We start from the raw sequence: 27,511 nt of genomic DNA on the forward strand, positions 1-27,511 counted from the left end.
GTAGAATCTATTTTTTATATTTATTTCTTAGTGTTAAAGAACAAGACTTCGATGTACTGATATACAAAAGTAGTTGCAGAGCTTGCCTCTAATGTTCAAATTTAGAATTGATAAAACTTTTACATAAGCAGCTTAGCTCTTCACCATTTTAAATTCAAAACGTTATTTCATCTTTAAAAAAAAAAACAAAAAAAACACAACACCCATAGGGGTTCCCTATCAGGTAGGAAAATTATGCAACATAAGCAGACTTATTTTAGGGCATTAGTAATCCTTTAACAACCTGAATTCCTACAGTCTCGTGTCTCCCCACAGGATCACATTTCCCACAACTTAGGCCCCTCTGTTCACCTCTTAATGAGTTCCACAGCCCAATCGTACAGCTGGCCAAAGTTATCTGAAGCGTGCGTCACTGCATAGGGCTTGTATCCTGTGACAGCAGATAAAGGCAAAATAGTTTCACAAAAATGTAACACCACGCGGAGTCCCTTCAGCCTTAATTTAGCACATGCCCATGGTTCCCCACCTCAAACATTACATCATTTTGTTCTCAGGCACCTTCTAACCTGACAAGTCATACGGACAAGGTGATAGATGTATTACTAGATGGGTTTACTTTAAATGTCAAGACAATCTAAACAAGATATGGCGTTTAAAGCAGGGAAGAGTTCCTAATATCATCTACGCAAAGGGTGACCAAGGATGTTTTTACTGCTGGACCTGCTAGGAAAAAAAATGCATCCTACCCCCAAATAAAAGAGCACAGAATATATTTTACAGTACTTTACTAAGGAGTAAACCATGGTTTGCTCTATATGGATAGGGAGAAGGGGCTTTAAGGGATGAAACCCCAAATAGAAAGAAAATAATATAATTATCCATCCCTGGAGACCTTCAGTGGCAATAATGTATCTGCCCCCCATTTAAATATATCCCTTTTCATCTTTACTTATTTGCCTCATATTTAAATCTATTGCCCTTACTCTTTAAGCATGGATGTTGGAAAGATAAATTAATATTGCTAATAGATATTCAGGAGAAAGAAAGGAGGAGAGTCAAGACACTTCACTCCTCCAGTGTTCCTTTAAGGAGCTTACCCCCACATTACTGCTACTGTCAGCAACATGACCCGAGTATAATAATTTGTATTTGATCTTCCCGGCTCTGTACATGAAAAACATCAGGAATAAACTGCGAAGAAGCATGCTACTATTTGCAGGCCACTGTAAACAAGCCAACTCTTAATATAAACCTCTAACAAAAACAAAATAGCCAACAATTGTAGTCATTGGTTTATTTTATAGCATGTGTGCAAGATGTGAAATTAAACAAAGCCAAGAATATGGATCTCTGCACATTGGAAATCTCACAGGTTTACTATGGCATCTCTTCTTGTCTCAGAAGTCACAGAAAAAGAAATCTGAGGGGTTTCAGAAATGCACACAAGAACAAAGTTAAAAAAATAAATGAAATTTGTGGTTAAGGAGTCAGAAGGGTGCTTGGGAAAGGCTGACTGAGAATGATGAGGGCTAAATTCCAATTGCAGTAACAGTTGTGCTTATTTTAGCCTTTAACTACACAATATCATTAATTTTATCGCCATTAATCAATAGACTAAAATGTGAAAATCTACATTATCCAACATTAACTAAACATTCAAGTGTCACCATAGGAATAAGGGAAAACAAATGCTCTTCAATACATTAAAGTCAATCCAGCAATTCCCCTATTAAGAAGATTTCAGGCGATCCATACATGCATAAAAGGTTAAATAGCATTATGAGTATTCTAATACTAGCTCTGGGACAAAATCATTTAATATCTACTAAAGAGTTCTTAAAGGCTATACAGTTGCATCTTTTATCTGATTTCTAAAATAAAAACAATTAAAAAAATATCTCTGAGCTACATACCCAACCACTCTACCATGTCTTTAATGGCCGTAAAATACTTCTCCTCCTCCTTCTCTGGGTTTGTATCATCATATCGCAGGAAGCAGATCCCATTGTTTGCCTGTACAGATGTATGCGGACATTAGTACAAAGCCTTAAAATTGAATATGACCATGCTGTAAGGAAATCCTAAAGCATGGTTCTATCTCTGAAACAATGCATGTTCCTTGCATACATCTAATAAGCACACTAGCATTGACTTGTTTAGATTTAGATAGGTTTGGATGACAACCAGTACTGTTATTTGGATACAAGAAAAAAACCTAACTTGTAATGAGATTAATTTTAACAGTTTTCTATTGCTTACTAATCTACACTGTTCATATAATATTAATAATGTTAAAATATAGAAGATTGATTACCTGTCAAATTGAGGAATAGGTTGCGGCACTAGATCGTACAGTGCTTTATAAATAATAGTAAAAACTATACAAAGAAACTGCACAAATTCTTATCGTACCTTTGCATAACCAAAGTTGAAGTTGATCGCTTTGGCATGACCAATATGCAAGATCCCATTTGGTTCTGGAGGAAACCGAGTTCTGATCTAGAAATAAAAAAAAGTTCTGAAATTGCCTGCAGGACATTTTGTGTTCGAATACCTCAAAATGTGTGGCAGACTCCACAAACAGCACTTCTGAAAGCATTGTAATGCCCTTAAAGGGGAATACAAAGTTTGGGCCTCTGGACATCATATTTTCAATGTGCTTGTTAATTCTCTAGAATTTCATGCTTAGTGAGTAAACAAACAAAAATACACAGTACAAAACTGTAAATAAATAAATTCAGAAATGTATTTTATTTTTATTAATTTGTTTGTGTGATCCACTCTTGCATAGAACACAATTGTGACGGGTATAAAGGTTGTGCAAGAAAACAATATTTTTTTTCATGCATCATAAACCACAATTTTGCAAACTAACCAGCTGTCTACACAAATTACTTGGCTCGGAATATTAATTTGCATTAAAAAAGCCTTAGAGGCAAGAAAAGCAGTATGTGTTGTCTAATTATAAAAAGGGTAATTTCCAGACTACAGAAAAGGCCCTGAGAAATATTACTAGAACGCTCGTTACTTCTTAAGTCTCTATTCACACATGAAGGTTTGATAGTTGCTGTTGTAAAGGGAACATTACTAGTCATTAGGTCACCTCACCTGTCCCCCAGTGATCTCCAGATGTTTCTTCAGTAGATCCATGGTGTTTGGAGTAATGATGTATCCTTCTGTCTTGTAATTTTCACCTGTAGGCACGGTGCAGATACATTACTTAAAAGTAGACTAACTTTCTAAACAAAAGAGCAAATGTTCTCACCTGTGCCCACCTGTCAACATTGAAATGAAAGTTGGAAAGAAATATCACTATAATAATGTTTTCAAGGTAGTTACTTTAGATGGACTAGCCAGGAAAATACAAACATGGTGGCAATATAGTGGACTATAAAGCAGTTAGAATGACATGGACAATCCTTTGAATTGATACCAGGGCTTCCTCACTGTCAACAGGGGCCATATTCAGTGGCCTTAGATGGATGGGCTGTATGCTGCGCTCAAAGTGAGCACTGTACTGTGTGAGTTTACTGTGAGGGATTAGAGTAGGGTAAGTGTTTAGGTTGTTTTAGAGCTAGAGCTCGTAAAAGATTAAGGCTAGGGTAGGTGTACTATTAGAGTTATGTATTGACTACCACATATCAAAGAAACAATATAGCTTTAGGAGTGCAAACCTGTTTTCCTAACACTATAATCCCTAGTTGTTTAGGACCCCCTGGGAGGGGCAATGTTAAAAATAAATCATTTAAAAAAAAAAAATTAATTAGAAATTACTTTACCCACCCTTTATCCAGCGAATCTCCCTTAGCATTGCAGTACTCGCATGATGTTATTTTGGAGGCGTGACTTCAGGATGATGGTCCAATTCAGTGCGCCTCATAGCCATAGGTGCTTTAGCGACACTTGCTGCAATCTGCCAAGCATTCTCTTGTCGTAGAAAAGCATTGTATGGAATGATTCTCTATGGCAAGCCGAAACGTGTGCGCGATGATGCAGTATGCGTGTGTATGAGAGCTGGGAAGTAACAATCTTGTCTACCCTATGCAGAGGGCTTGGAATAATGTCTTTAAACATGCTCCCAAGCCTTCTAACTATTAAAATATTGTTTTGGGGGGAGCAATTAGAAGGAGATATCGAACGTGGGCACTATATCAACTTCAATTAGATGAACTGTTATAGTGAGTACAGTGTTCCTTTATTTTAGATTTTAGACATAGGAGTCATTCAACAATCAGGAATAATACATGAATCTGTTTTTAGCTAATTTTCTTTACATGCACTTTATCTGTATTAAAAAAAATAAAAGCAAAAAAAATTGAAAATAGGTCATTGTCGTCCCCCATTTTTAACCATACTTAACCCCTTAAGGACACATGACATGTGTGACATGTCATGATTCCCTTTTATTCCAGAAGTTTGGTCCTTAAGGGGTTAATGTGTTGAATATAAAAACAAAGCCGTTTCTGTTCTTTTTTTATAAAAATAAAAAAATAAAAAAAAATTTAAATTGTGAAATTAAAACTTTAGTGTTCGGAATACAAAGATGTATTTCCAATGCTATAGCGCCCCTGTCCCTATTAAATTTAGTAAAATAAAGGTTCCTCAGTACTACTGTTGCTCCGCCACCCGTCATTGTGGTGGTGGTGTTGCACCCCAGGAGTTTGTAAAATTCAACGATCCTCATGGATGAACATTGGGGATGTAATATGCATGCACCCAATCACTCATGCTTTCTTGTGAGCTGCATCTGGTCACATGACTGATTTTCACTCTGTTGTTGCTCAGGAAGTACCTTTAGTGGGTGTCACTAGAGGTGTTTAACCCAGCAATTCAAACAAAGCAATTTCTACACAACTATTTTTTTTTCATTACAGGGTTACATTGACAGGGCACCAAGACCACTTCACTGAGATATAGTGGTCTTGGTGAATTATGTGGTTCTCTTAAAGCTGGAAAATTGCCTCCATCCTTAAGTGGCTAAAGAGAAACTACAGAAAAAAAATCATCGCAGTAACATACTTTTCTTTAAAGGAGCACTATAGTGCCAGGAAAACAAACTCATTTTTCCTGGCACTATAGGGTTAATAGGTCCCCCCCCCCCCCCCCCCCCCGACCCTCAGTGCCCCTCTCCCGCTGGGCTCAAGGGGATAAAACCGCTTCAGCTACTTACCTTAATCCAGCGCCAGGCTCCCTTGGCGCTGGTGACCTCTCCTCCCCCTGCTCACGTCAGATCCTGAGTGGAGCCAGCCGCGCGCGCATTCAACCGCCCATAGGAAAGCATTACTCAATGCTTTCCTATCGGGATCTGAACTCGCGCTGTGAGAGTTCAATGCGATTTTCACACTGAGAATCAAGGAAGCGGCCTCTAGTGGTTGTCAGGGAGACAACAACTAGAGGCTGGATTAACCCTGAGTTTAACCTCTTAAGGACCAAACTTCTGATATAAAAGGGAATCATGACATGTCATGTGTCCCTACAAGCGCGCTGTCCCTACAAGCGCGCTGTCTTGGCGTCATACTTGACTCTGGTCTCACCTTTGAGTCTCACATCCAGCATGTTGCCAAGTCCTGTAGGTTCCAACTCAAAAACATAGCCCGCATCCGCCCCTTTCTTACGCAAGATGCTACCAAGGAGCTTGTCCATGCTCTAGTAATTTCCCGCATGGATTACTGTAACCCTCTCCTGATTGGTCTCCCCAAAAGCCGTACTGCCCCGCTACAGTCTGTAATGAATGCTGCAGCTAGACTGATTTTCCTATCCAGTCGGTCCTCTCACACCTCGCCCCTCTGCCAGTCCTTACATTGGCTCCCTGTATCCTATAGGAGTCAATTCAAAGTGCTAACCCATACATTTAAAGCACTGAACAATTCCAGCCCCTCTTATATCTCTTCACTGATCCAGAGGTATGCCCCTCCTCGTACCCTCCGCTCTGCCCGCGACCACCTCCTGACCGCTGCTCGCACCCGTACGGCCAACTCACGCTTGCAGGACTTCTCACGGGCGGCTCCTCTCCTATGGAATAACTTGCCTACTGCCATCAGACTCTCCCCTAGTCTTCAATCATTTAAGAAGGGCCTTAAATCCCATCTCTTCAGGAAAGCGTATGGCCTCCCAGAGTAATCTCTCCCTTACATACCTGTCTCTTGCTCTCCTATGGGATAGTGCTTTGCTCTCTCCTCCAGCTCTGCTTCACTCCTACTTGATATTTCCTATCCTAATGTTTCTAATACCCCACCTCCTATAGACTGTAAGCTCATTTGAGCAGGGTCCTCTTCAACCTATTATTCCTGTAAGTTTTCTTGTAATTGTCTTATTTATTGTTACATCCCCCCCCTCTCAAAATATTGTAAAGCGCTACGGAATCTGTTGGCGCTATATAAATGGCAATAATAATAATAATAATGTGTCCTTAAGGGGTTAAACATAGCAGTTTCTCTGAAACTTTGTTTTCAGCTGCAGGGTTAAAACTAGGGGGGGACCTGGCACCCAGCCCACTTCATTGAGTGAAGTGGTCTGGGTGCCTATAGTGATCCTTTAAGGAAATTTAATTGCCATATCCGTAGCCAACACTTACCAGGTTTATGAAATTTCAGAGCCTCTCCCCTTAGCTGCTCCATTAAAGAAACAGATTCTAGTTTGACATCACCTAGACAAAGGGGAAAAAAAATAAGAAAAATAAAAAAACGATAAAACATTGCAAATTACAGTGGGATAGTTACTTATGATGTATTTTTGCACATAAAACTGTACATCCTGCTCTGGCTATTCAGAATGTATTAAAGATTTTATTTAGAAAGGACTATATAAAAGGAATAAAAAATATAAATATATATTTTTTCCTTTTATATATGTATGTACACACAGACACACACACACACACACATTTTTATAGATTATATTTCTGTTGATTTCACCCAATTCCTGAAGAGTATGGACAATAAAATACAGTTTAAAGGTTAACACAAAAAATATGAGTGGTTATTAAACACAATTGGGGTTATGTGTAAACTTTGTCACTTCTGAAATGCAGTGCCAAGATTTAAAATAGAAGTCTACAATGAATTGTGCCCGTCTGTTCTACTAGTTTCCACGGTAATTGCCCTACTTATAGGACATTAGACCATTTTTTTTTCTATTACCCCCTATGAGTCAGAGATGGAGAGAGCATACAGCTCACAGTGTGTGGGGTATTCAGAGAAGTGGTTTTAAACCAGGCAAGAAAGGTGAAGATAGTTAGATTTGGAAATCAGTGTCTTTAGACCAGATATATCACAATGCTAGCAACTGTAATCCCAGTCAACCTCCAGTGATCTAATATCACTTTCTCACACAAAAAATGAATAATTTTGACTTTTACACAAATTACATAATGCAAGCAAGGACATATAACACATTGAGGTTTATTCCCTAAACAGCAAGTTATAGTGACCTGAACAGATGATTCAGTAAGTTGTAGTTTAACAACTTAAGACCCCACAGTTGGACAGACCTGATTTATATAGTTAAATTGCACTCTGCTTGCTTGGATAATGCAAATGTGTAGTTTATGTATTTAGTTTTAAATGGCATGCTTTGTTTTGCCTTTATATGCAGATTTAATGTTCTGCCACTAGGTGGTGCATTTTAGCCAACACAATTTTATTTTTTTTTGCTTATTTATACTTTTTTTTTATATAAATACAAAATTCCAGGAAAGTTAAGCCAATCTAAACTCCAGACTTCTAGAAATCTCCTAAGAGTTATGCGGATTCCGTCATCAGTTAGCCAAGCTGCAGAGACGTCTGCATGGGAACACATTGAAAACATACGCACATATTACGTCTGATGCTATAGAAGTGAAATCTGAATACTGATACAGTGCATTTTACCCCAAACTAGACTTTAAATTATGCATTACCCAGAAGTGGTTTATTCTGCATGGAAACCTACAAACCGCATATTTAAAGACAGAATATTTTATGACAGTCTGTCCAACTGTACAGCGTTGTGGAGCAGTTTGATGCATTGTAAAAAATATTCAGATCCAGTTAGAAGTCTGAATTGACAGGGGCATTATATACTTTACTGATCTCTAAATGTAGTTTCCTAGAGAGGTAGGATATGAGACTACATATCTAATAACAAGCGCTTACTATCCATAGTAGTGAACGCTATCTTATTCAGCTCAGGAGGTAGAGTAACGTCAACCACTCCGGTTATACCTCCACCTATACTTTTTCTAAACAAACCTTAAACTGTCTACTCTGATATTCCCATGTTAGCCCAGTTTGTCTGCAGTAGCTAGGTGGAGTTCTACCTTTTGATTTAGTACTGTTGCTCTCCGGATTTATTCCTGTGAACCGATCCTTCTCCAAATGCTACCGTTTTCCCACTCAATTCCTAACGTATTGGTCACAGTGTTTAGTCTATAATGCAAATGTATTAACTATCGTGCACATGTATTAACCCCCCCACCCCCCCCCCAAAAAAAGGGAGGTTGTTATTCCAGGTAGCATTATTATTATATATATTTTTTTAAATCTTTTATCTTACCAGTAACCATGGCTAACTGGGAAGCAAAAGAAAAAATATATATATTAAAAAAAAAAAACCACACCATTCTTTTGTTAGTGTAGATAAAATATAATACAGAGTACTACAAACATGCTGTTTTTGTAAATGTGAAGGACCATCTAAATCAAGCATGCCAAAGTCAAAAGAAAACACGGGCCAAATAAACAAGGTTTAAGTTCATGTGGGCCACAAAAAAAAAACACAACTTCAGTTTTCATAGAAACTTAGGTTTCTTTAAAAAAGTACAGTATAAAAAAAGTTGCCTGACAAATTACGTTATCTTGTTGATTTTTAAGACCTATGAGTGTATTCTTCACTTTGGCGGAGATCATCAAACTTGATTATCTCAGCCAATCCAATGCTTTCCCATAGAAAATCATTGTGAGGCTACTGTGCATGTGTGGCAAAAAGTTGTGTGGCCAATCAGCATCTCCATGGTGAGTGTTCAGCGCCTCCATGCAGACCCACAAAAACAAACAAACAAAAAAAAAACTGCCCCCCTCCCCCCACTCCAATACACCGTCCTTCCCCTCCCACAAACACACCGCCCCTCCCCCACTCCAATACACTGCCCCTTCCCTCCCCCCACTCCAATACACTGCCCCTTCCCTCCCCCCACTCCAATACACTGCCCCTTCCCTCCCCCCACTCCAATACACTGCCCCTTCCCTCCCCCCACTCCAATACACTGCCCCTTCCCTCCCCCCACGCCAATACACTGCCCCTTCCCTCCCCCCACTCCAATACACTGCCCCTTCCCTCCCCCCACGCCAATACACTGCCCCTTCCCTCCCCCCACTCCAATACACTGCCCCTTCCCTCCCCCCCACTCCAATACACTGCCCCTTCCCTCCCCCCCACTCCAATACACGGCCCCTTCCCTCCCTCCACTCCAATACACTGCCCCTTCCCTCCCCCCACTCCAATACACTGCCCCTTCCCTCCCCCGACTCCAATACACTGCCCCTTCCCTCCCCCGACTCCAATACACTGCCCCTTCCCTCCCCCCACTCCAATACACTGCCCCTTCCCTCCCCCCACTCCAATACACTGCCCCTTCCCTCCCCCCCCCACTCCAATACACTGCCCCTTCCCTCCCCCCCCCACTCCAATACACGGCCCCTTCCCTCCCTCCACTCCAATACACTGCCCCTTCCCTCCCCCGACTCCAATACACTGCCCCTTCCCTCCCCCGACTCCAATACACTGCCCCTTCCCTCCCCCGACTCCAATACACTGCCCCTTCCCTCCCCCGACTCCAATACACTGCCCCTTCCCTCCCCCCACTCCAATACACTGCCCCTTCCCTCCCCCCACTCCAATACACTGCCCCTTCCCTCCCCCGACTCCAACACACTGCCCCTTCCCTCCCCCGACTCCAATACACTGCCCCTTCCCTCCCCCGACTCCAATACACTGCCCCTTCCCTCCCCCGACTCCAATACACTGCCCCTTCCCTCCCCCCACTCCAATACACTGCCCCTTCCCTCCCCCCACTCCAATACACTGCCCCTTCCCTCCCCCCCACTCCCAATACACTGCCCCTTCCCTCCCCCCACTCCAATACACTGCCCCTTCCCTCCCCCCCACTCCAATACACTGCCCCTTCCCTCCCCCCACTCCAATACACTGCCCCTTCCCTCCCCCCCACTCCAATACACTGCCCCTTCCCTCCCCCCACTCCAATACACTGCCCCTTCCCTCCCCCCACTCCAATACACTGCCCCTTCCCTCCCCCCACTCCAATACACTGCCCCTTCCCTCCCCCCCCACTCCAATACACTGCCCCTTCCCTCCCCCCACTCCAATACACTGCCCCTTCCCTCCCCCCCACTCCAATACACTGCCCCTTCCCTCCCCCCCACTCCAATACACTGCCCCTTCCCTCCCCCCACTCCAATACACTGCCCCTTCCCTCCCCCCCACTCCAATACACTGCCCCTTCCCTCCCCCCCACTCCAATACACTGCCCCTTCCCTCCCCCCCACTCCAATACACTGCCCCTTCCCTCCCCCCCCCACTCCAATACACGGCCCCTTCCTTCCCTCCCTCCACTCCAATACACTGCCCCTTCCCTCCCCCCACTCCAATACACTGCCCCTTCCCTCCCTCCACTCCAATACACTGCCCCTTCCCTCCCTCCACTCCAATACACTGCCCCTTCCCTCCCTCCACTCCAATATACTGCCCCTTCCCTCCCCCCACTCCAATATACTGCCCCTTCCCTCCCCCAAGTTAATACATTGCCCTACCCCCAATTAAATACACTGCCCCTCCCCCCTCCCTTCCCCAAATTAATACAGTGCCTTCTCCTGCAAATTAATACACTAGCGCCTTCTCCCGCAAATGAATACACTGGCCCCTTCCCTCCTAAAAAATTAATACACTACCCCCCTTCCTCCCCAAAATGAATACAGTCTACACACTAACCCCCAAGCATTCTCTCTTACCTAAAGATGAGCCGCCCATCCTCCAGTTCCAGCCCTGCTCTTCTCTGCTCAAGCAGGCCAGATGCTCCTCTGGCACTGTGAGCAGGAGTGGCTGGCCTGCTCTGCAGACAGAGACACTCTGCGCTCTTGTGCCGCGGGAGGGAAGACAAGAATCAGACAGGAAATATATTTCCTGTCTTGCGGCTACTCGCAGTCACAGCACAAAGTGGCCCCAGGGCAAGTGGGCCGCAAATATTGTCAATGTGGGCCGCAAGTTTGACATGCTTGATCTAAACTGTACTACAATATAAAAGGGTACCTGTGCTGGTATGATTCCCTAAATATCTATCTTTGCAAAACAATTTCCATTTTCACAGCAAGACTTGATTTAATACTAGCTTCTGCAAACGTATCTCCCTATCACAAATCATGCCAGCTCATTCTACAAAATATAAAAAAATGAAGTCAAGACTGTAACAGCTGACATATTAAGTTAACATTTCATTATGTCAAATAACCAACGATAACACTGTGATACTATATGCCCATATGCAGAGTCGCCCTCTTTTTGCATAACAAGTGCCAGAATTGGAAACACCAGTGAGATTAGTGCTGCAGAGTGCAGCTCCAATTTGACACATGCTGAAATGTGCAGTAGTAACATGCACAGTAAGCAGGAATTCTAAGGAGGAAACCCAACATGCTGGCAGACTGCAGCTCTTGTCCTAGATTACATATAAACTCTGGCCTGAGCGAGAGGACAGTGCAGAGAGCAGCGAGTGTTGGGAGGAGGAGGCATTTGTCAAACACTGCAATGTTGATTTGCTTATGTGACAGAAATACAAACTAAATCTAGCCTGTGTATGTGTTTTGTTCCTTGAGTCCATCACACAGTTTCTTATAGAGCACAGAACTTAAACACTATATGTCAGAGCACTCTGTAGAATTCCGGATGTCTGAAGGTTTCTACAAAACATTTGAATTGGGGGGGGCGTGGCCAACCAAGAGACTGAGCGGACGCCTAAGTGAGAGGCTCCGTATCGCACCACAGCAAAAACGCTATTTTGGCCGAAAAAAACGAGAGCAATCAGACAGACACATCACCCCCCACCAGAGAGAACCATGGGGCGCAAAAATCGGAAAGCTCAGCACACAGGGACGACCCATTTACCCGATATTCGGCTCTCCTTCGAGATGCCCGTACCGCGGCTGCAAGCTAAGATGGCGCCCGAGGCCGGAGTGGAAAACACACGGTCGGAAGACTCCCCAGAGGAAGAAGATCCCTCCACACCGCAACGGTCAGGAGGAGAATCCACTGCATCAGAGTCTGATGAAGACTCAGCACCCTCCACGAAGGGGGACATAAAGAAACTCCTGCAAGATCTCAGGAGAATGTGGAGAGAAGACCTGAAAGTGGTACAGGCTGAGGTGGGGACAGTCCACACCAAAGTCCGAGCTCTGGAAGAGAGAGAAGGTGCCAGAGAGGCACAACTACAAGAGACTGTGACAAAAATGGGGGACCTAACCGCACAGGTCCAGAAACTAAACCGCACTGTGACAGTGCTGGAAACTCGACATAGACGCAGGAACATTCGATTCAGGGGGATCCCGGAGGCGATTGGTAACGAGAGGCTACTGATATACGCTCAGAGCCTCATAGACAGCCTGGGAATTGAAGGGGGGCCACCCAGCCGCTCATAGCCTCGGCATTTAGAGTCCGCAAATCCCCAGCAGCACCAGAAGGGACCACCAGGGATGTCATAGCGGTAACACGCGACGTAAGTGCCAGAAATGCAATCATGAGCCGCTCCAGAGCGCAGGGGGCCATAGAATTCGATGGCAGCACCATAGCCATCTATGGAGACATTCCATTCTCCGTACTGGTGGAGAAACGGAAACTAGCACTGGTGGCCAGGAAACTCAGAGACTGCTCCATAAAGTATCGATGGGGAATGGAGGGGTCCCTAGCAGTGACAATGGGGGACACATCCCACACCCTGACGTCAACAGACGACCCCGAGGCATTCTACAAAATCCTGGGACTGCAGCCCAGGCCCACACCAGAGCCACCCTCCAAGCGCCACCAAGCGGGCGGATCGAAAACCTGCCCCAGTAAAGTGCAGAGTCTGAACAGACCAGAAGGAGGAAGAGCCTCAGGACGCTGGACCCCAAACACTACAACACAACAAGCGAACCAATCCCACCCGAGCCACAGACATAGAGACTATAACATTACCTAAGCCAGTAGGAGCCCAGATAGTCATCTTAGTCCACAGAGACATACACCCATGTCAGATAGCCACTGGGTGATCCCACGGCATGCTTCCCGGAAGGCTGCCCCAGGACAGTAACTGTTTAATGGACATATACATATTGTTCACTTATACAATGGAAATGATGTATATCATATATGATAACTCAATAAAAAAATATAAATTGAAAAAAAAAAAAAAAAACATTTGAATTGCCCCTACGATATACTTTTCTACCACAGACCTCCTCCCACTGTGGCCATCACTTTTGATGGCCTACTTTCGGACAACCACTGGGTGCAATATACAAAGTGTCCAGATGTGTTATGTTTATTTGATGCACTGTATACAACTTCGTCTTTCTATTGTATACTTTTAAAACTTTCAATTAAAAAAAACCTCACAAAGTTACAAAAATAAAATGGAAAGCAGCTAAAATGATCTGAGAGGTTAAACGATCAAATACAGACTTTGGTATGACTGAGGAACAAAAAATAAATCCATTCACCCAATTTCATCAGTCTAATTTTCACAATTTTTTTTTTTTTTTTTTTTTTTAACTACTTTCATAAATACATTGAATAACTTTAGAAATACTCCCAAAAGTTTTCTTTTTAAAAATTACAAATGTATATTTAGCCATTGTATTCTATAGTTTATGGGCGATTAGATAACATTTCCAGCTGATAGATCTAGCTGAAATTGCAACAGAATTAATCCTTTCGTGAAACCAAAAAAACAAACATCTAAACAAAGCTTATTCTATGCTGGCCTTGGATTTCACTGGTTAATACTGGTTAATACTGGTACGTGAGTACTAGGCTCAGGAATTGAAACATTACATATAATGAAGATTCAGATTGGCTAGACCTCCATGATGGAATGTATTGCATAGGATACTGACTGAACTTTTATCCCCTGCAATGTGAATTAACGGTAGACGCCAGGCCAGCAATTGAATCATGCCAGCAACCAATTTGGTTTGTGCTAAGAGGCATTCTAGGTGCACTGAATACAAAGGTTTCTTTCCCAGAATTCTCTTCTATAAACGACTCACAGCTTGAAATAACACATGGAAAATGCACCCACAACAAGAGCTGAATACACTGCACTGAGTAGTCATCAGACTGACCGCTTCCAAAAACACATGAGCGTTTTAGAATCAATCCCCTAGTCTGACAGCCCGTCAAACCTGTACACGGGCCTTTTTTTTTTCCCCCTTCTCCTGGCTTTTCCATATACTCCCCCATGCAGTACAATTAAAGAAGAGAACAATCGCATGCTTGTGATCATCACAGAGAAGGGTTTCTTTCTAGGAGTCTTAGGACTGAAAACCAAAACACTGTCTTTCTCTTGCCAGACCCACAGACTACTGTGCATGTCTCCGGTCTGGCTTTCGCCTTTGAGAGCTACACTCGTGCACCAGATTCCCATGCAATACAGACATCTAAATGCTTTATTAACCGCTAAGAAACATGGCCAGACTGTAAGGCACTTCACATCTCTATATGATCATGCACAGCAAGCAAACATGATTGTATATGCTCAACATTTTTAACATACAAGTCATATCACCCCAATCACCACCAGGCAATGGGGTTTGAAGAACGTGCAAAGAATGTGGATATCCTTGCCAAATCCAATAGTGATTTATTTTCAGAAATCATAAATGTATGGTATGTTCACAATGCACTTTGTACCACCATACTGATTTCTATGAGCACTTAAAGGGACACTAGTCACCCAGACCACTTTATCTCATTAAAGTGGTCTGGGTGCAGTGTCCTAATCCCACTTAGTCCTGCAATTTAAATCATTGCAGTTTTTGAGATGCGCATTAGGCGGCCTCTGTCGGATGACGTCAGAGGAGACAGAGCGGCAAAAGGAGATCAGCGCTGGAATTGGGTAAATGACAAAGGTTTTTTTTTTTTTTTTTTTTTTTTTAAACCCTTCAGCTGCCGGGCGGTGGGGACTAGATGCCTCTATAGATTTGTATTCCTAACAGTGGTTGGGAAACACTGCAGTATAGAATCCCTTTAACAGATTACAATTGCAAGGCACTGTGTACTCTCCAATCCCTAATCTCTGTACATATACTCTGTGTAATTAATAAATGCCAAAAAGGGGGTAAATTATATGAACAGTTTAATTTTTTTTCACAATCATTACAGAAAGACCATCAGAGTAGCTTAATTTCAACAGTCTACAGAGAAAATGTAAGAAAACTGAACAATGTGGTTCTTAAACTAGTCCAGTTACATAGAGCTTAGAACAGTATCGGCTGTCTAGAGCAAGGTTATGTCACTGTCTTTGAACTGGGAAACCCAGGTTTGAATCCTGGTCAAACCACTTTATGGTATATATCCATCAACCTCAAATCCTCATAGATTGTAAGCCCATTTTTACCCTCTAAATATCTCCTTTTGATTATAAAGCACTGCGGTATATATTGGCATTATAAAACTTTGAATCCTTCTACTAATAATAAGATCCGCTCAGTCATTCCAATGTTAAAGCTTTTCTGTTTCAAAGAGAAAGTTAAAACAAATTGCAGAATGTAGGCTAAAAAACTATAAAACTCTCCAACTCCACTATTGTCACAGCTCGTCCCTATTTTTGGCAGTTTATTTTACAACTTAAACTTTTAAAATGAGTGCTGTATAAACTTCACCTTTAGGGCCAAACGACCCGAAGTGAAAATTCTCTAACTCAAGGCTAAATGTAAGAGCTGGAAAAATAGCTTGGATTTGCCATTCCGTTATCAATTCTACACAATCCCAGAGCTTACACAAGTTATACCAAAATCAGTCAGGAAACGTAATGCGTTTACATTTTCTGCCCTATTATGAATGTCTATTCTTTTTGTGGTAGACGTTGGTGCCTAATATAGGAGAGTACTTGTCTAAAACTGTTAATGCAGGAGAAAGGCCTCGTTGTTTCATATAATTATAGTATTCAAGGCCGTCAGTGCAGCTTGTTTAGATTAATATAAAGTATACACTGCAGTTTTGTAACCACTGCAAACTTGCAAAGCAATGTGTCTCATCCCTCAGGCACTCAGTGGGTTAGATGAGACAAACTTAGAATTTAAGTTTGTCCTGAAATAACAGCCCTAAAATGCCAGACTGGGCACAAAACAAAATAAACTGATTTATTCCTGGCACTTAAAAAGGTTAACCAGCGATTGTAAAATAAAGCATTTAAAATTTAAGGACCAAAGAAGCTGAACTTAAGCATTGTCGACTTGGAGAAAGTTTCCGTGTTGGCTATTCGTACTTTAGAGACACTGAACATGGAGAGCATGGAGGCACTGAGCGTCAGTGCTGCACAACCCAGGAAGCCCCTTTAGAGGCCGTCTGAGTGCCTGTCACTAGAGGTGTCCCAAGGCAGCAAAGGTGTCACTGTAGGTTAGTGAATTTTGTATTGCTGCACAAAAAAAATAAGATCTCACAGGAAAACATTCTAGGACCATAGGACCACCTATTCTCCAATAAAATCTGACATAGTGACTGCTGATCTACACTCATTTATAGAAACAGAATTATTCAATAGAGCTTGGGGAAGTGAAGCCTACAATTGCAAAAGTCCCTGGGGCTCCAAATAAAAAACAAACATACACAATGGTTACATCATCTCCACTGGGAAAGGAACCAGTCAAAGCCTTAGATATTAAGGGAACACAGTATAGTGTTAGGAATACAAAGCTGTATTGCTAACACTATAGTGTCCCCTTGCCCCTGTAGCTCCCAGCCATGTGGCTATGTTTAAAAAAAAAAACAAAACCAAAAACACTACTTTTAAAAAAAAGATTTCAGCGCCAGTGTCCATCCCATCCATGGCCTTCCCCATAGCAAAGCACTGATTCAACGCTTTCCTGTGGGATTTTTTTTTACGTGGAAGTCCTCATGCAAAGCATGATGATGTTCAGTGTTGTTTCACGTAGTCAAAGTATGAAACAGCAGGGGCGCCTCTAGAGGCTCTCTAGTAGGCAACCCCTAGAGGCAGTCTTAACCCTGCAAAGTAAGCAGGAATAAGAGGCACTGGGCCCAGTCCACCTCAATGAGATACAGTGGTTTGGGTGCCTACATGTCAAGGAAAGAACAGACTGTTGAACCCCTTCCTGTCTACAGGGATCTGGGCAGCACAAAGTAAAAGCAAAACCCTGAGATTGTGTTCAAACAGAAGCGGGGGGTCAGGCTTTAGGGAATGTGATGGTCAAATAAAGGACTTCTAGCAATACTCAATAGCTCAGAGGTAGCCACAGTAAGACACCAAGTAATGTAGAACTACACATCCTATGATATTGGCCATCCTGATTTATAAAACAGGGCAGACTGCCACATCCTCCACGGTACACTAAAACGAATGAGGATGTTTAATCTTATTATCAACAAACTATTGTCCAATAACTCAAATTATTGCAGACGTACTTTGGGAGAACACATTATTTAATTGTTAATCTATTTAATTATCTCACACATAATAAAAAAAAATCTAAAAAAATAAAATATATACACACACTCATCCCTCCATGTGTATTTTCTTGTTGCGGTCACCGGCCCGCCGAGCCTCACGGTCGTGCCCGACCGGCACGACCGCTCCGACTACACGAGCTTACCTGCTCGTCGGCGAGCCGGGAACCGCGCACGTAGTTCTTCCGGGCATCGCGCCCAGATCCAAGATGGCGCCGACCGCGTGGTCGCGTCTATTGCTAGCCCCGCCCCCGAGAATTATACCAACGTGTGCGTGACGTCACGACGTCAACGCACACGCACGTTTTTGGGGTCAGAGGTCGCCCTCTGACCAATCATAGCCTAGAGAGGGGTATTTAAACCCCTAACTTTCCCCATTACTTTGCCATGTCGTGGTTTCAGTTTCCTGGTTTCCTGAAAGTGCTGATTCTGTGTTTCTGATTTCCTGGTATCCTGATCCTTGGCGTTTCCCTGGTTATTCTGATCTCTGGTTTCCCTGACTTGGCTTGTTTTATCGGTATTGAGTATTTTCTGGCTTCCTTGACCTCGGCTTTCCCTTTGACCATTCTCTGTCTCTAGCGTATTAGTCCGGCCATTCTAAGGTCCGGTTTACGCTCTATCCTATTAATTTCCTTTTCTTACTTATGTATATGTTTACATAGTTTCTGCGTGCTGGACCACATTACTAGTCGTGACATTTCTGTATGCCTCATATATATTTGTATAAGACCATAGAATAACATTGGAAAAAGAAAAACAGACAAGAGGTACCCCTCATATCATATTTTGGTTTATTGTAAAAATAAATATATATATTAAAAAAAACACATCGAAATAGCTGCAAACATCAGGAGCATCGGAGCCCTAAGGGTGAAACGAGGCTTTGGAGTCTGCGGCCTGCTCCGGGTGGAGCGGGGTGAACGGCCGGCCCTGCTATCTCCCCCAGGTACTACACACCAGCATGTTGCGGCGTCTGCTGGCCCCGCTGACCCCCCCTATGGACCGGTTGGGGTTATCCCAGCCCCCACTGGAGGAATCCAAAGCTGCTAAGGGAAAGAGGCAATAAATTACCCAGCACTCAGTTTCCCGCGCTCTGTTCTTACAATGGCCGCCGACCAAGCACTCCTCACAACTTCCACGCTGATTACCTCGCAAGCAGACCCACCACTGACTGCGGTGATCCAAAATAGTTAACCACAACGGAACCACTGATGGAGGAGATCGACAACCTTTATACTGCGGGGCAATAAGGGGATTGCACACTACCACCGTGATGCAGACACTTATGCAGCCGAAGGATGGCATACAGCAAGGCTCACTCTCTTTCCCGGCAGCCAGATCTGGTTTCTGCAGCTACTTACCAGGTCTCGAACCTGACTGACATGGACACTTTCTCCTCTTGCTACACAACAACAACTGAACCTAGTCGGCTCTGGGATGAAGGGGAGAAACGGCAAGCTATCTGGACTATGACCTATCTGCTAAACAGGGCGACCTACAAGGGAGGAAGCTTACTACATGAAAGATCAGCAGTTGGGGACTCATGTTATTTCTAGCCTCATGCTACACTCATTATTGATAGTTGAGCTCTCGCCTAATGCCAGTCACCATTTTGCTTAAGAGCGCAGGGAAGTATGCCCCTTTCTATATTTTCACACAGCAACCAGCACCCAGTGGAACTAAGTCCAATCTGTTATATAAGTTAGTTCAGCATGCTTAATCTTCACTATATCTAGCCTACCATTTTAACGTCTAGGAGGGCTCTAGCTACATTTCAGCTTAACCCCTGTGTTTAAGTAGACATGTCAGCCTAGCTCGATTAACTTCTCTCACTCCTCACGTCTAGACAGCACTCTCAGCCAGTCGAATACTGTGAAGAAAGCTATTGTGGGCATGAGAGTTTACCATTTTCCTTTGACAAACAACCTACAACGGTTTATTAGGCATGTCCACTATATCAAGGTTTCTTGCTAGGCACACAACTGTCACTACGTTTTACTACTCCTCTACTATTCATGTATTTAGACAGATTGTTAATTTTGTTTATTACAATACTACATATATCTATATACAAAACGATGCTAGACTCTCAGACATAAGCTGACCACCTTCAATGTCATGTATGGTTTCATTACTATGCAAGTACAACAAGCCTGTCTATCAATGCATCACGAAAAAAAAAAACAAGAAAAAAAAAAAAAAACTGCAAACTTCCTAGAAATATGATCTCACATACCCAAGGGGTACAGACCAGCTCTGGTTTATTCATATCAAATTGTCTAAATATTATTATTTTTTTATTGATTTTATTTTTTGCAGACAAATGAGAGGCAGCCAGTGGGTAATAATTATTGCTGGTAGGTGGATCGATAAAAACGGAACCTCCATTTACCTTCTGCAATGAAGATCGCATAACATGGGAGATGGAAGACTGGCTAAGCATTTGGCCATTTCATTCGTGTAATTATTTCCTGTTTTCTACACCCCCCCCCCCCCCCATATTGTGAACTTATAGACATCTACAGAAAACAATGGGGCTACCAAAAGAAAGAAAATATGGCATAATCATCATCAAATATGAATCTTGTAAACTGCTGCAAGAGGGGTAAATCAAATCCCTGTATAATAATCACAATGTATTCAGAAATGCAATGTCTTTACTGTGCATTTTAAAATACTATTCTGGGGTGTGTGTTAAAAAAAATAAATCCCATTATTGAACTGGAATATATTTTATATGTTGTGGTGGCTCTGAGCCAATGGTTTAATGTTTGGCTTGGCAGGGTGACAGGTTTTGGTACTTATAGAAACTTAAAAGTTTACATTTTAAGTCCTTTTTCAGTGAAGTGGGCGTTGGTAGTCAGAGAAACGCAAAATAAAACAAGCACCCTTGACATGTGTTTCAATGCTAGAAAATCTGTCTGCGTAGGGAGATTAATAGAATATTGCATTTTAAAAATTATCTCACAATAGTGACGTAAATAAAACTGTAATTTTATCAGGACACACCATACTGAATGTATGTCTACAAAACGTGTATTTGCCGAGAACCATTGCAGATGAGGGGGGGTATGGGTTTATCACAGATGCAATATATTTGAAGATTTGAACAATATATTTAGATATCATGTTCTACATATACAAACAGGTATGTGGGTGTGTATTGGGAGCAGGTGTGTTAAATTTGGTGTTATCGCTCTCACACTGGTCACTGGAAGTTCAACATGGCACCTCATTGCAAAGAACTCTCTCAGGATCTGAAAAAAAGAATTGTTGCTCTACATAAAGATGGCCTAGGCTATAACAATATTGCCAAGACCATGAAACTGAGCTGCAGCACGGTGGGCAAGACCATACAGTGGTTTCACAGGACAGGTTCCACTCACAACAGGCTTTGCCATGGTCGACCAAAGAAGTTAAGTGCATGTGCTCAGCGTCATATCCAGAGGTTGTCTTTGGGAAATAGACGTATGACTGCTGCCAGCATTGCTGCAGAGGTTGAAGGAGTGGGAGGTCAGCCTGTCAGTGCTCAGACCATGCACCACACACTGCATCAAATTGGTCTGCATGGCCGTCATCCCAGAAGGAAGCCTCTTCTAAAGACGATGCACAAGAAAGCCCGGAAACCGTTTGCTGAAGACAAATAGACTAAGGACATGGATTACTGGAACAATGTCCTGTGGTCCGATGAGACCAAGAAAAACTTATTTAGTTATTTAGTTCAGCGTGACACTTATTTTGGTGTCAAGCGTGAGTGGCGGCAACCAGGTGAGGAGTACAAAGACAAGTGTGTCTTGCCTACAGTCAAGCATGGTGGTGGGAGTGTCATGGTCTGGGCCTGCATGAGTGCTTCCGGCACTGGGGAGCTACAGTTCATTGAGGGAACCATGAATGCCAACATGTACTGTGACACACTGAAGCAGAGCATGATCCCCTCCCTTTGGAGAGTGGGCCACAGGGCAGTATTCTAACATGATAACGACCCCAAACACACCTCCAAGACGACTACTGCCTTGCTAAAGAAGCTGAAGGTAAAGGTGATGGACTGGCCAAGCATGTGTCCAAATCTAAACCCTATTGAGCATCTGTGGGGCATCAAACGGAAGGTGGGGGAGCGCAAGGTCTCTAACATCCACCAGCTCCGTGATGTCATCATGGAGGAGTGAAAGAGGACTCCAGTGGCAACCTATGAAGCTCTGGTGAACTCCATGCCCACGAGGGTTAAGGCAGTGCTGGAAAATATTGGTGGCCACACAAAATAAACACTTTGGGCCCAATTTGGACATTTCCACTTAGGGGTGTTCTCACTTTTGTTGCCAACGGTTTAGACATTAACGGCTGTGTGCTGAGAGGACAGCAAATTTACACTGTTATTCAGGATGTACACTTACTACTTTACATTGTAGCAGAGTGTCATTTCTTCAGTGTTGTCACATGAAAAGATATAGTAATATATTTACAAAAATGTGAGGGGGTGTACTGACTTTTGTGGGAAAAAAAAAATTATATATATATATATATATATATATATATATATACACATATACACACACAAACACACACACACACACACACTGTATATACACATACACCGTGTATATACATACAGTGATGTGATTACTGCATATGCAAATTAGTTTAACAAAGAATCACATTCCATTTTAAACATGGATTTCTTGGAGTTTGTGTTTGCTGTGCTCTGAACCACTCATGGACAGTTGTTTCATTGTTAATGCAACTCATCAGCACAAGGTTGGTTACTGGCTTGCTATTGAGGCTGGGCAGTACTTGCGGAGCACAAACCAAGAAAGTTATGGTGAAAAAAAAAAAATTGTGATTGAAAACCCCTTCCACCTGAAGTCAGAGTGGATAGTCAGTACATTGTTAGGCACAAATCTGCACACCAGAATAATTCCCAACCTGCACCTTTCACTTTCAGACACATCTTATGCTATTTATGACACCCCACACCCCCCTCCTCTCACAGTTATTTTAAGTGTTAAACTCTATCAGATTGATCAGTTTTGATTCAGACCAGAGGAAAAGAGAAAAACCTCACATTGTCTTTGAAATATTATGTTCATCCAATAAAAAAGAGGTATCATTGCATACTGCAATACTCTGGTATTTTGGCATATATCCATATACTTTATACTGCAAATAATTAATATAGAGCCTTCATTAAAATAGTCTTTTTGCTTGCCTTTCGATTATTCACATTTAGTTAAAGGGTAGAGCTACTCCTCACAAAATTTTGGGGAGAGACGTATAAAACAGATTAGAATTTAAAAAAATCCTGCTGAATAGACCAAGGGTTTTTAAATAGTAATCTTAAGGGTATTTCTTTAAAAATAGGTACACCAGTTAAACAAAAAGTATTTTTAATTTTCTTTTTTTTTCTTAAAGAAAATAGAAGTTTCAGTTTCATGAAATCTGACATTTAGAATATATTCATTCCAAAACGGATTTTTACGACAACTTGAGCTGTGTATAAAATAGGATAATAGAACCATTAAATGCATGCCCCTTTGGAAAAGTAGGCTGTGTGCTGCACTGCGTCTCTCTGTGCACAAGACATGGCTAGACAGAGCAGTGTGTGTCTTTCACCAACTCCACAGACCTGCAGCTTCTCAGAACTGATAGTGTTTGGGTTTGGCTGAGTCTTTCCAAGAAAGCCAACAGAGCTGCATAGAAAACAGACTCTGGGGCTGTGAGCGCCCTCCCCGATCATTCCCCTTAATTCAATCATCTCCTTTCTTGACGTTCCTAGAAAACGTGCAATGGATTGCAATACAAAGAAACTGACAGACTCCTTAGGCTCTTATCCAGCTGGGAATTAACGGATCAGCGTTGTTTTAAAAAGGGCAAATATCGCAAGCTGACTACTGCTGCCAGGGTGAATATTGCAAGCCACAGAAACAAGCAGGAAGAGTAAGATTTACAAAGGAATGTCTCTTGACAACAGTGGTAGGGGGTTTATTTTAAAGCATTTAAAAAAAAAAAATTCACATTTTTAAACAAATCATTGGAAAATAATTAAAATGAGGTAATTCAGTGATTTCTGAACTCCTTAGCCACTTATAATTTAACACTTTAAAAAAAGCTTTACAAGCACCATAACCACTACAGCCTGCTGGGTGGTGACTGTGCCATTCCACAGTAAGATGTCACAAATCGCTTTAGAATGACTTGACACTTACCGGGGTCCTGCTGGCACCATCACAGCATACATGCATCTCATTTTCTCCAGAAGGAGAAACATGATTGCTCTAGAGAACTAAGCAGGATCATATTAGACCATGCATAATGGCCGAGAGTGTCAGCTGAGCGCTCTCAGCTAGTGAGTGCAGCTGTATTGGCCATGCTTTATTCTATAGAGTCATGCAGCTTCTCCTGGAGTAGATTGAATGTGGTGCGGGCGCCCTAAGTTGTCAAATCGTACTAAAACCACCATGTGCTTGCAGTCTTCCTTTAAACACCAAATACATGACAAGCATTACATTATGCTACCCAATTTTGTTTTATTTTACTAAACAGTGAGTTGTGGTTGCTTAAGAAAAGACATAAGTAATTATTCAGGACAAAACCAGTATTGCTGGTTAAAAACTCCAATTCAGTAGTGTTGGCATGTCTTTCCCCCAATGCTTCCATTTTGCCCAAAGTTGTACAAATCTGTTCTTACATCTTAAGATAACAGACCCCCACGGTGTTCTTTTATATATCTAGGTCACTGGCTATGAGATATAAACTACAAATGGAGCAGTTGCTGCGAATAGCAAACACATCATTGTACTTACACTACGTTTAGTGAGCAGTCGTGCCTTAGGCATTGTGTAATGCTGTGCCAAGCATTATGGTACTGCAAGGATGCACAGGCAACTCAAAACAGAGACTGAATGCAAATTTTGGGCAAGGGTGATATTTATGCTTTACATCTGTTGACATTCACGAGCATATAAAATAAATGTCATTTTATATTTGTTTGCCTTAAGCAGACCGCATTGCCTGAGCAACATCAATATTATACATGTATAGAGAAGGACCCTCTACAGGTTACCTTGATTACAGAAGACAGGACATTGTTTTCTAATCATTATTCCCCATAAAGCACAGTTCTGGTGAATAAGCATGATGTATAAAAAGCATGAAAGACAGTGGTGCCAATTTGCTGCATTATGTCCCACTAGAGCAAACCCTTTGATAGAGAGGTGCTCTAGCAGCAACATGAAAATTGTCTCTACTGGAATTTGCATATCCTCCCAGTAAGAGATGCCTGATTTAACTTAAGAGGAAGAGAGGCATCCGGCTTAAACCTCTAATATTGATTTTAAGCAAAACATAGTAGCTCACCTTAGACCACATTGGAGAACTCCCCCCTCCCCATATCAACTTTAATCAGACTGACACAAAATGGTCAATAGGTTGCTTTATTTATTTATTTTTTTAAATGGCTCAGTGGTTAAAAATACCATGTTTGCATTTACATTATCGGATTCCTGTGCTTAGACCATAAGTCTCAATGAGATCATGACCTATAGCAGATGGGCTTCTCATTCAGTATCTGTTTACATTTAATCTGTTTTAGAAAAAGGTAAAAGAAAAGTGGAGCTACTCAGAACGATGGCCTGCATAGTATGACTTGCCTCTCTCAACAGTGGCCTTCGGGTTGAGAAGCCCACCATGGCTGAATGTATGTCACAAAGTTCCATTTACCGTAGCTTAAAACAATTTTACTTTTATTCTTTACAGTTGCACAGAGTCTCAAAACTGGTCAGTGGGAGAATTTGCCAAGCTCCAAAATATAGAGCATTACAGTGCGGACCCCAATTTCAGAAGGTATGACAATAATTTGGTAGAACATGTGCCCTTTCCCCTTACAATAGTTAAAATCCATGAAAGGTAGATTGGAAGATTTTTAAAAATATTTACAAAGTTGCTGAAAATCAAAAATGATCTCCAGTGCCATACATTGTTTATCCTCTTATGATTGGTGTATAATTTTTCGAGGTCCTTCAGCTGCAGTTAGGACTTCTTAACCGACCTAACTGGCATTTCTGTTCTCATACTTTGGAAGTGTGCCTATATCAGACACATTTCTCCTTCTTGCCTCTAAAGAGATACTCCAAACCTAGTCTCTTTGATTAGGTTATGGTGCAAAGAGGTCCCTCATCTCAGTTTGTTGGCAAACAATTGCTTGTAACTGCAGAGATTTTCAAAAGATGTGAATGAGCCACAGCCTAAACGGCTAGGTTTAATGAACTCAGAATGTGTTTCACAAACAGCTGCTTCCTTGGAAGTCTATTCAAGGCTTGACACAAATACAATAACTACTGTGCCAATAGAAGACAACTTTGCATTAGATTGCAGTTAACATCTGCTCTTCTAAATTTGTACAATATGGGGATTATTCAATAAGACAGGAAATGAGAAGAAATTGCAAAAGCCAAAAGTAATCAAATTGGAAATGTTCTCCAAACCTTGATTGTATATTGTGGTCTAATGCTTATTTTCCCTCTATCAATTCTCACTTCATACAATATAGCATACAGCTTGTTTCTAGCATAAAGTCTTGCTGTCAACCACATCTGTATTTTAATAATAATAATAAAAGCACAAGGCACAGTTAGAAATGTTCACTTCAGTTACCGATAATGCCAAGTTTAAACATTTTCCCTCACATATTTAGATTTTCCCTAAGGCAGCGCCTGTCTGCAAAAATGATAAATAAATAAAAAATTTAAAAAGTAAATGTGATTCAATGAAGAAATCTTATTTTCTTTGCAGGGAATACTTCCAGCTGGCAGAACACACCGTCTTAATGTCACCTTCTAGAACCTCATCAGACTCCTTGTAAAGCCACAGAGGGCCCCTTGAAAGTTGGGGCATCTTGTTCACAGCATGTTCTAATTACTAGGTAAACAATCCAGTTACCATGGGCAGAAGAAAGGGAGGGAGGGACTGGAAACCGCCAAGGAAATGGGGGGGGGGGGGGGGGAATTAACTTATAAAGTGCTGGGGATGGTAGCAAAACCTTCATCATATTCCTATTTTAACATGGGAACAAAGAGGTTAAAATAGCTGAAAGGTTAAAAGTAAAAGCAGTAATTTGCTGCCAAACATTTCCTGGACAAAAACTAAAAAAACAACCAAGTGTTAGTGCAATTGTGAGATCACAAACCATTATTGTGTGAGGACACCTAAGCAGGCATTATGGACAGGGATTTTTCCACAGTAAAATTGTGGTGAGTTTATACTGGGGATGAAAATTCCAGCCAAAATAGAGTTCGATATATTCTTTAATTCGGCTATAACGAACATATTTTTCCATGCCTGTCTATTCACAAAAAAAACCACACCTAATTATTGTTCAGGGAATTTGCCTCATTATAAGAATCCTCAGCCACTTTCGGTTTCCTAGGGGAACCATAGGTTTACAGCAGCCAATCCTGGTCTTCCCATTGTACTCAATGAGTGCACTGTGCTTGGCAAAGATTTATAGTTAAGCCAAAATAAAGCATGCCTTAGATATGATGTAGTGTGAGTTGTAAATTGCTGTAACTATAAAGAGCATACTGAATAAACATAACGAAAAGAGAGCTTCATGCGAGGAGCAAAGATAGTAATAGTAGCAGTATAGTGGAAAATCCCTTTACTGTATTTTGTGATTTATTCCACCTTTTTAAAAGCAAAGTAAGATCGACAAGTAAAATTCAACTCTTATCGAACTAGACCATTTTAGTCAGAGTTTCTTCTAGCAGTTAAAGGGACACTAAAGTCACTTCTCAACGAAGTGGTTTGGGTGCAG

The 27,511-nt window shown here is 41.9% G+C and overlaps 1 protein-coding gene and 1 non-coding gene across 2 annotated transcripts in view; both read right to left on the bottom strand.

The window, feature by feature from the left end:
* QARS1 (glutaminyl-tRNA synthetase 1) overlaps positions 1 to 27,511 on the bottom strand; it is a 68,664-nt gene that overhangs the window by 12,306 nt on the left and 28,847 nt on the right. Inside the window, exons 8-12 of the mRNA XM_063426703.1 lie at positions 6,575 to 6,646; positions 3,109 to 3,194; positions 2,413 to 2,499; positions 1,914 to 2,013; positions 352 to 430 (exon numbers count right to left, since the gene is read on the bottom strand). Coding sequence (XP_063282773.1) covers positions 352 to 430; positions 1,914 to 2,013; positions 2,413 to 2,499; positions 3,109 to 3,194; positions 6,575 to 6,646 — 424 coding nt within the window. The remainder of the gene's footprint in view (positions 1 to 351; positions 431 to 1,913; positions 2,014 to 2,412; positions 2,500 to 3,108; positions 3,195 to 6,574; positions 6,647 to 27,511) is intronic.
* LOC134570028 (small nucleolar RNA SNORA14) lies at positions 1,303 to 1,442 on the bottom strand. Its single transcript, XR_010084681.1, has one exon. It is a non-coding gene; the product is annotated as a small nucleolar RNA SNORA14 (small nucleolar RNA).

This window comes from Pelobates fuscus, chromosome 7 (assembly GCF_036172605.1).
Source record: "Pelobates fuscus isolate aPelFus1 chromosome 7, aPelFus1.pri, whole genome shotgun sequence".
NCBI lineage: Eukaryota > Metazoa > Chordata > Amphibia > Anura > Pelobatidae > Pelobates > Pelobates fuscus.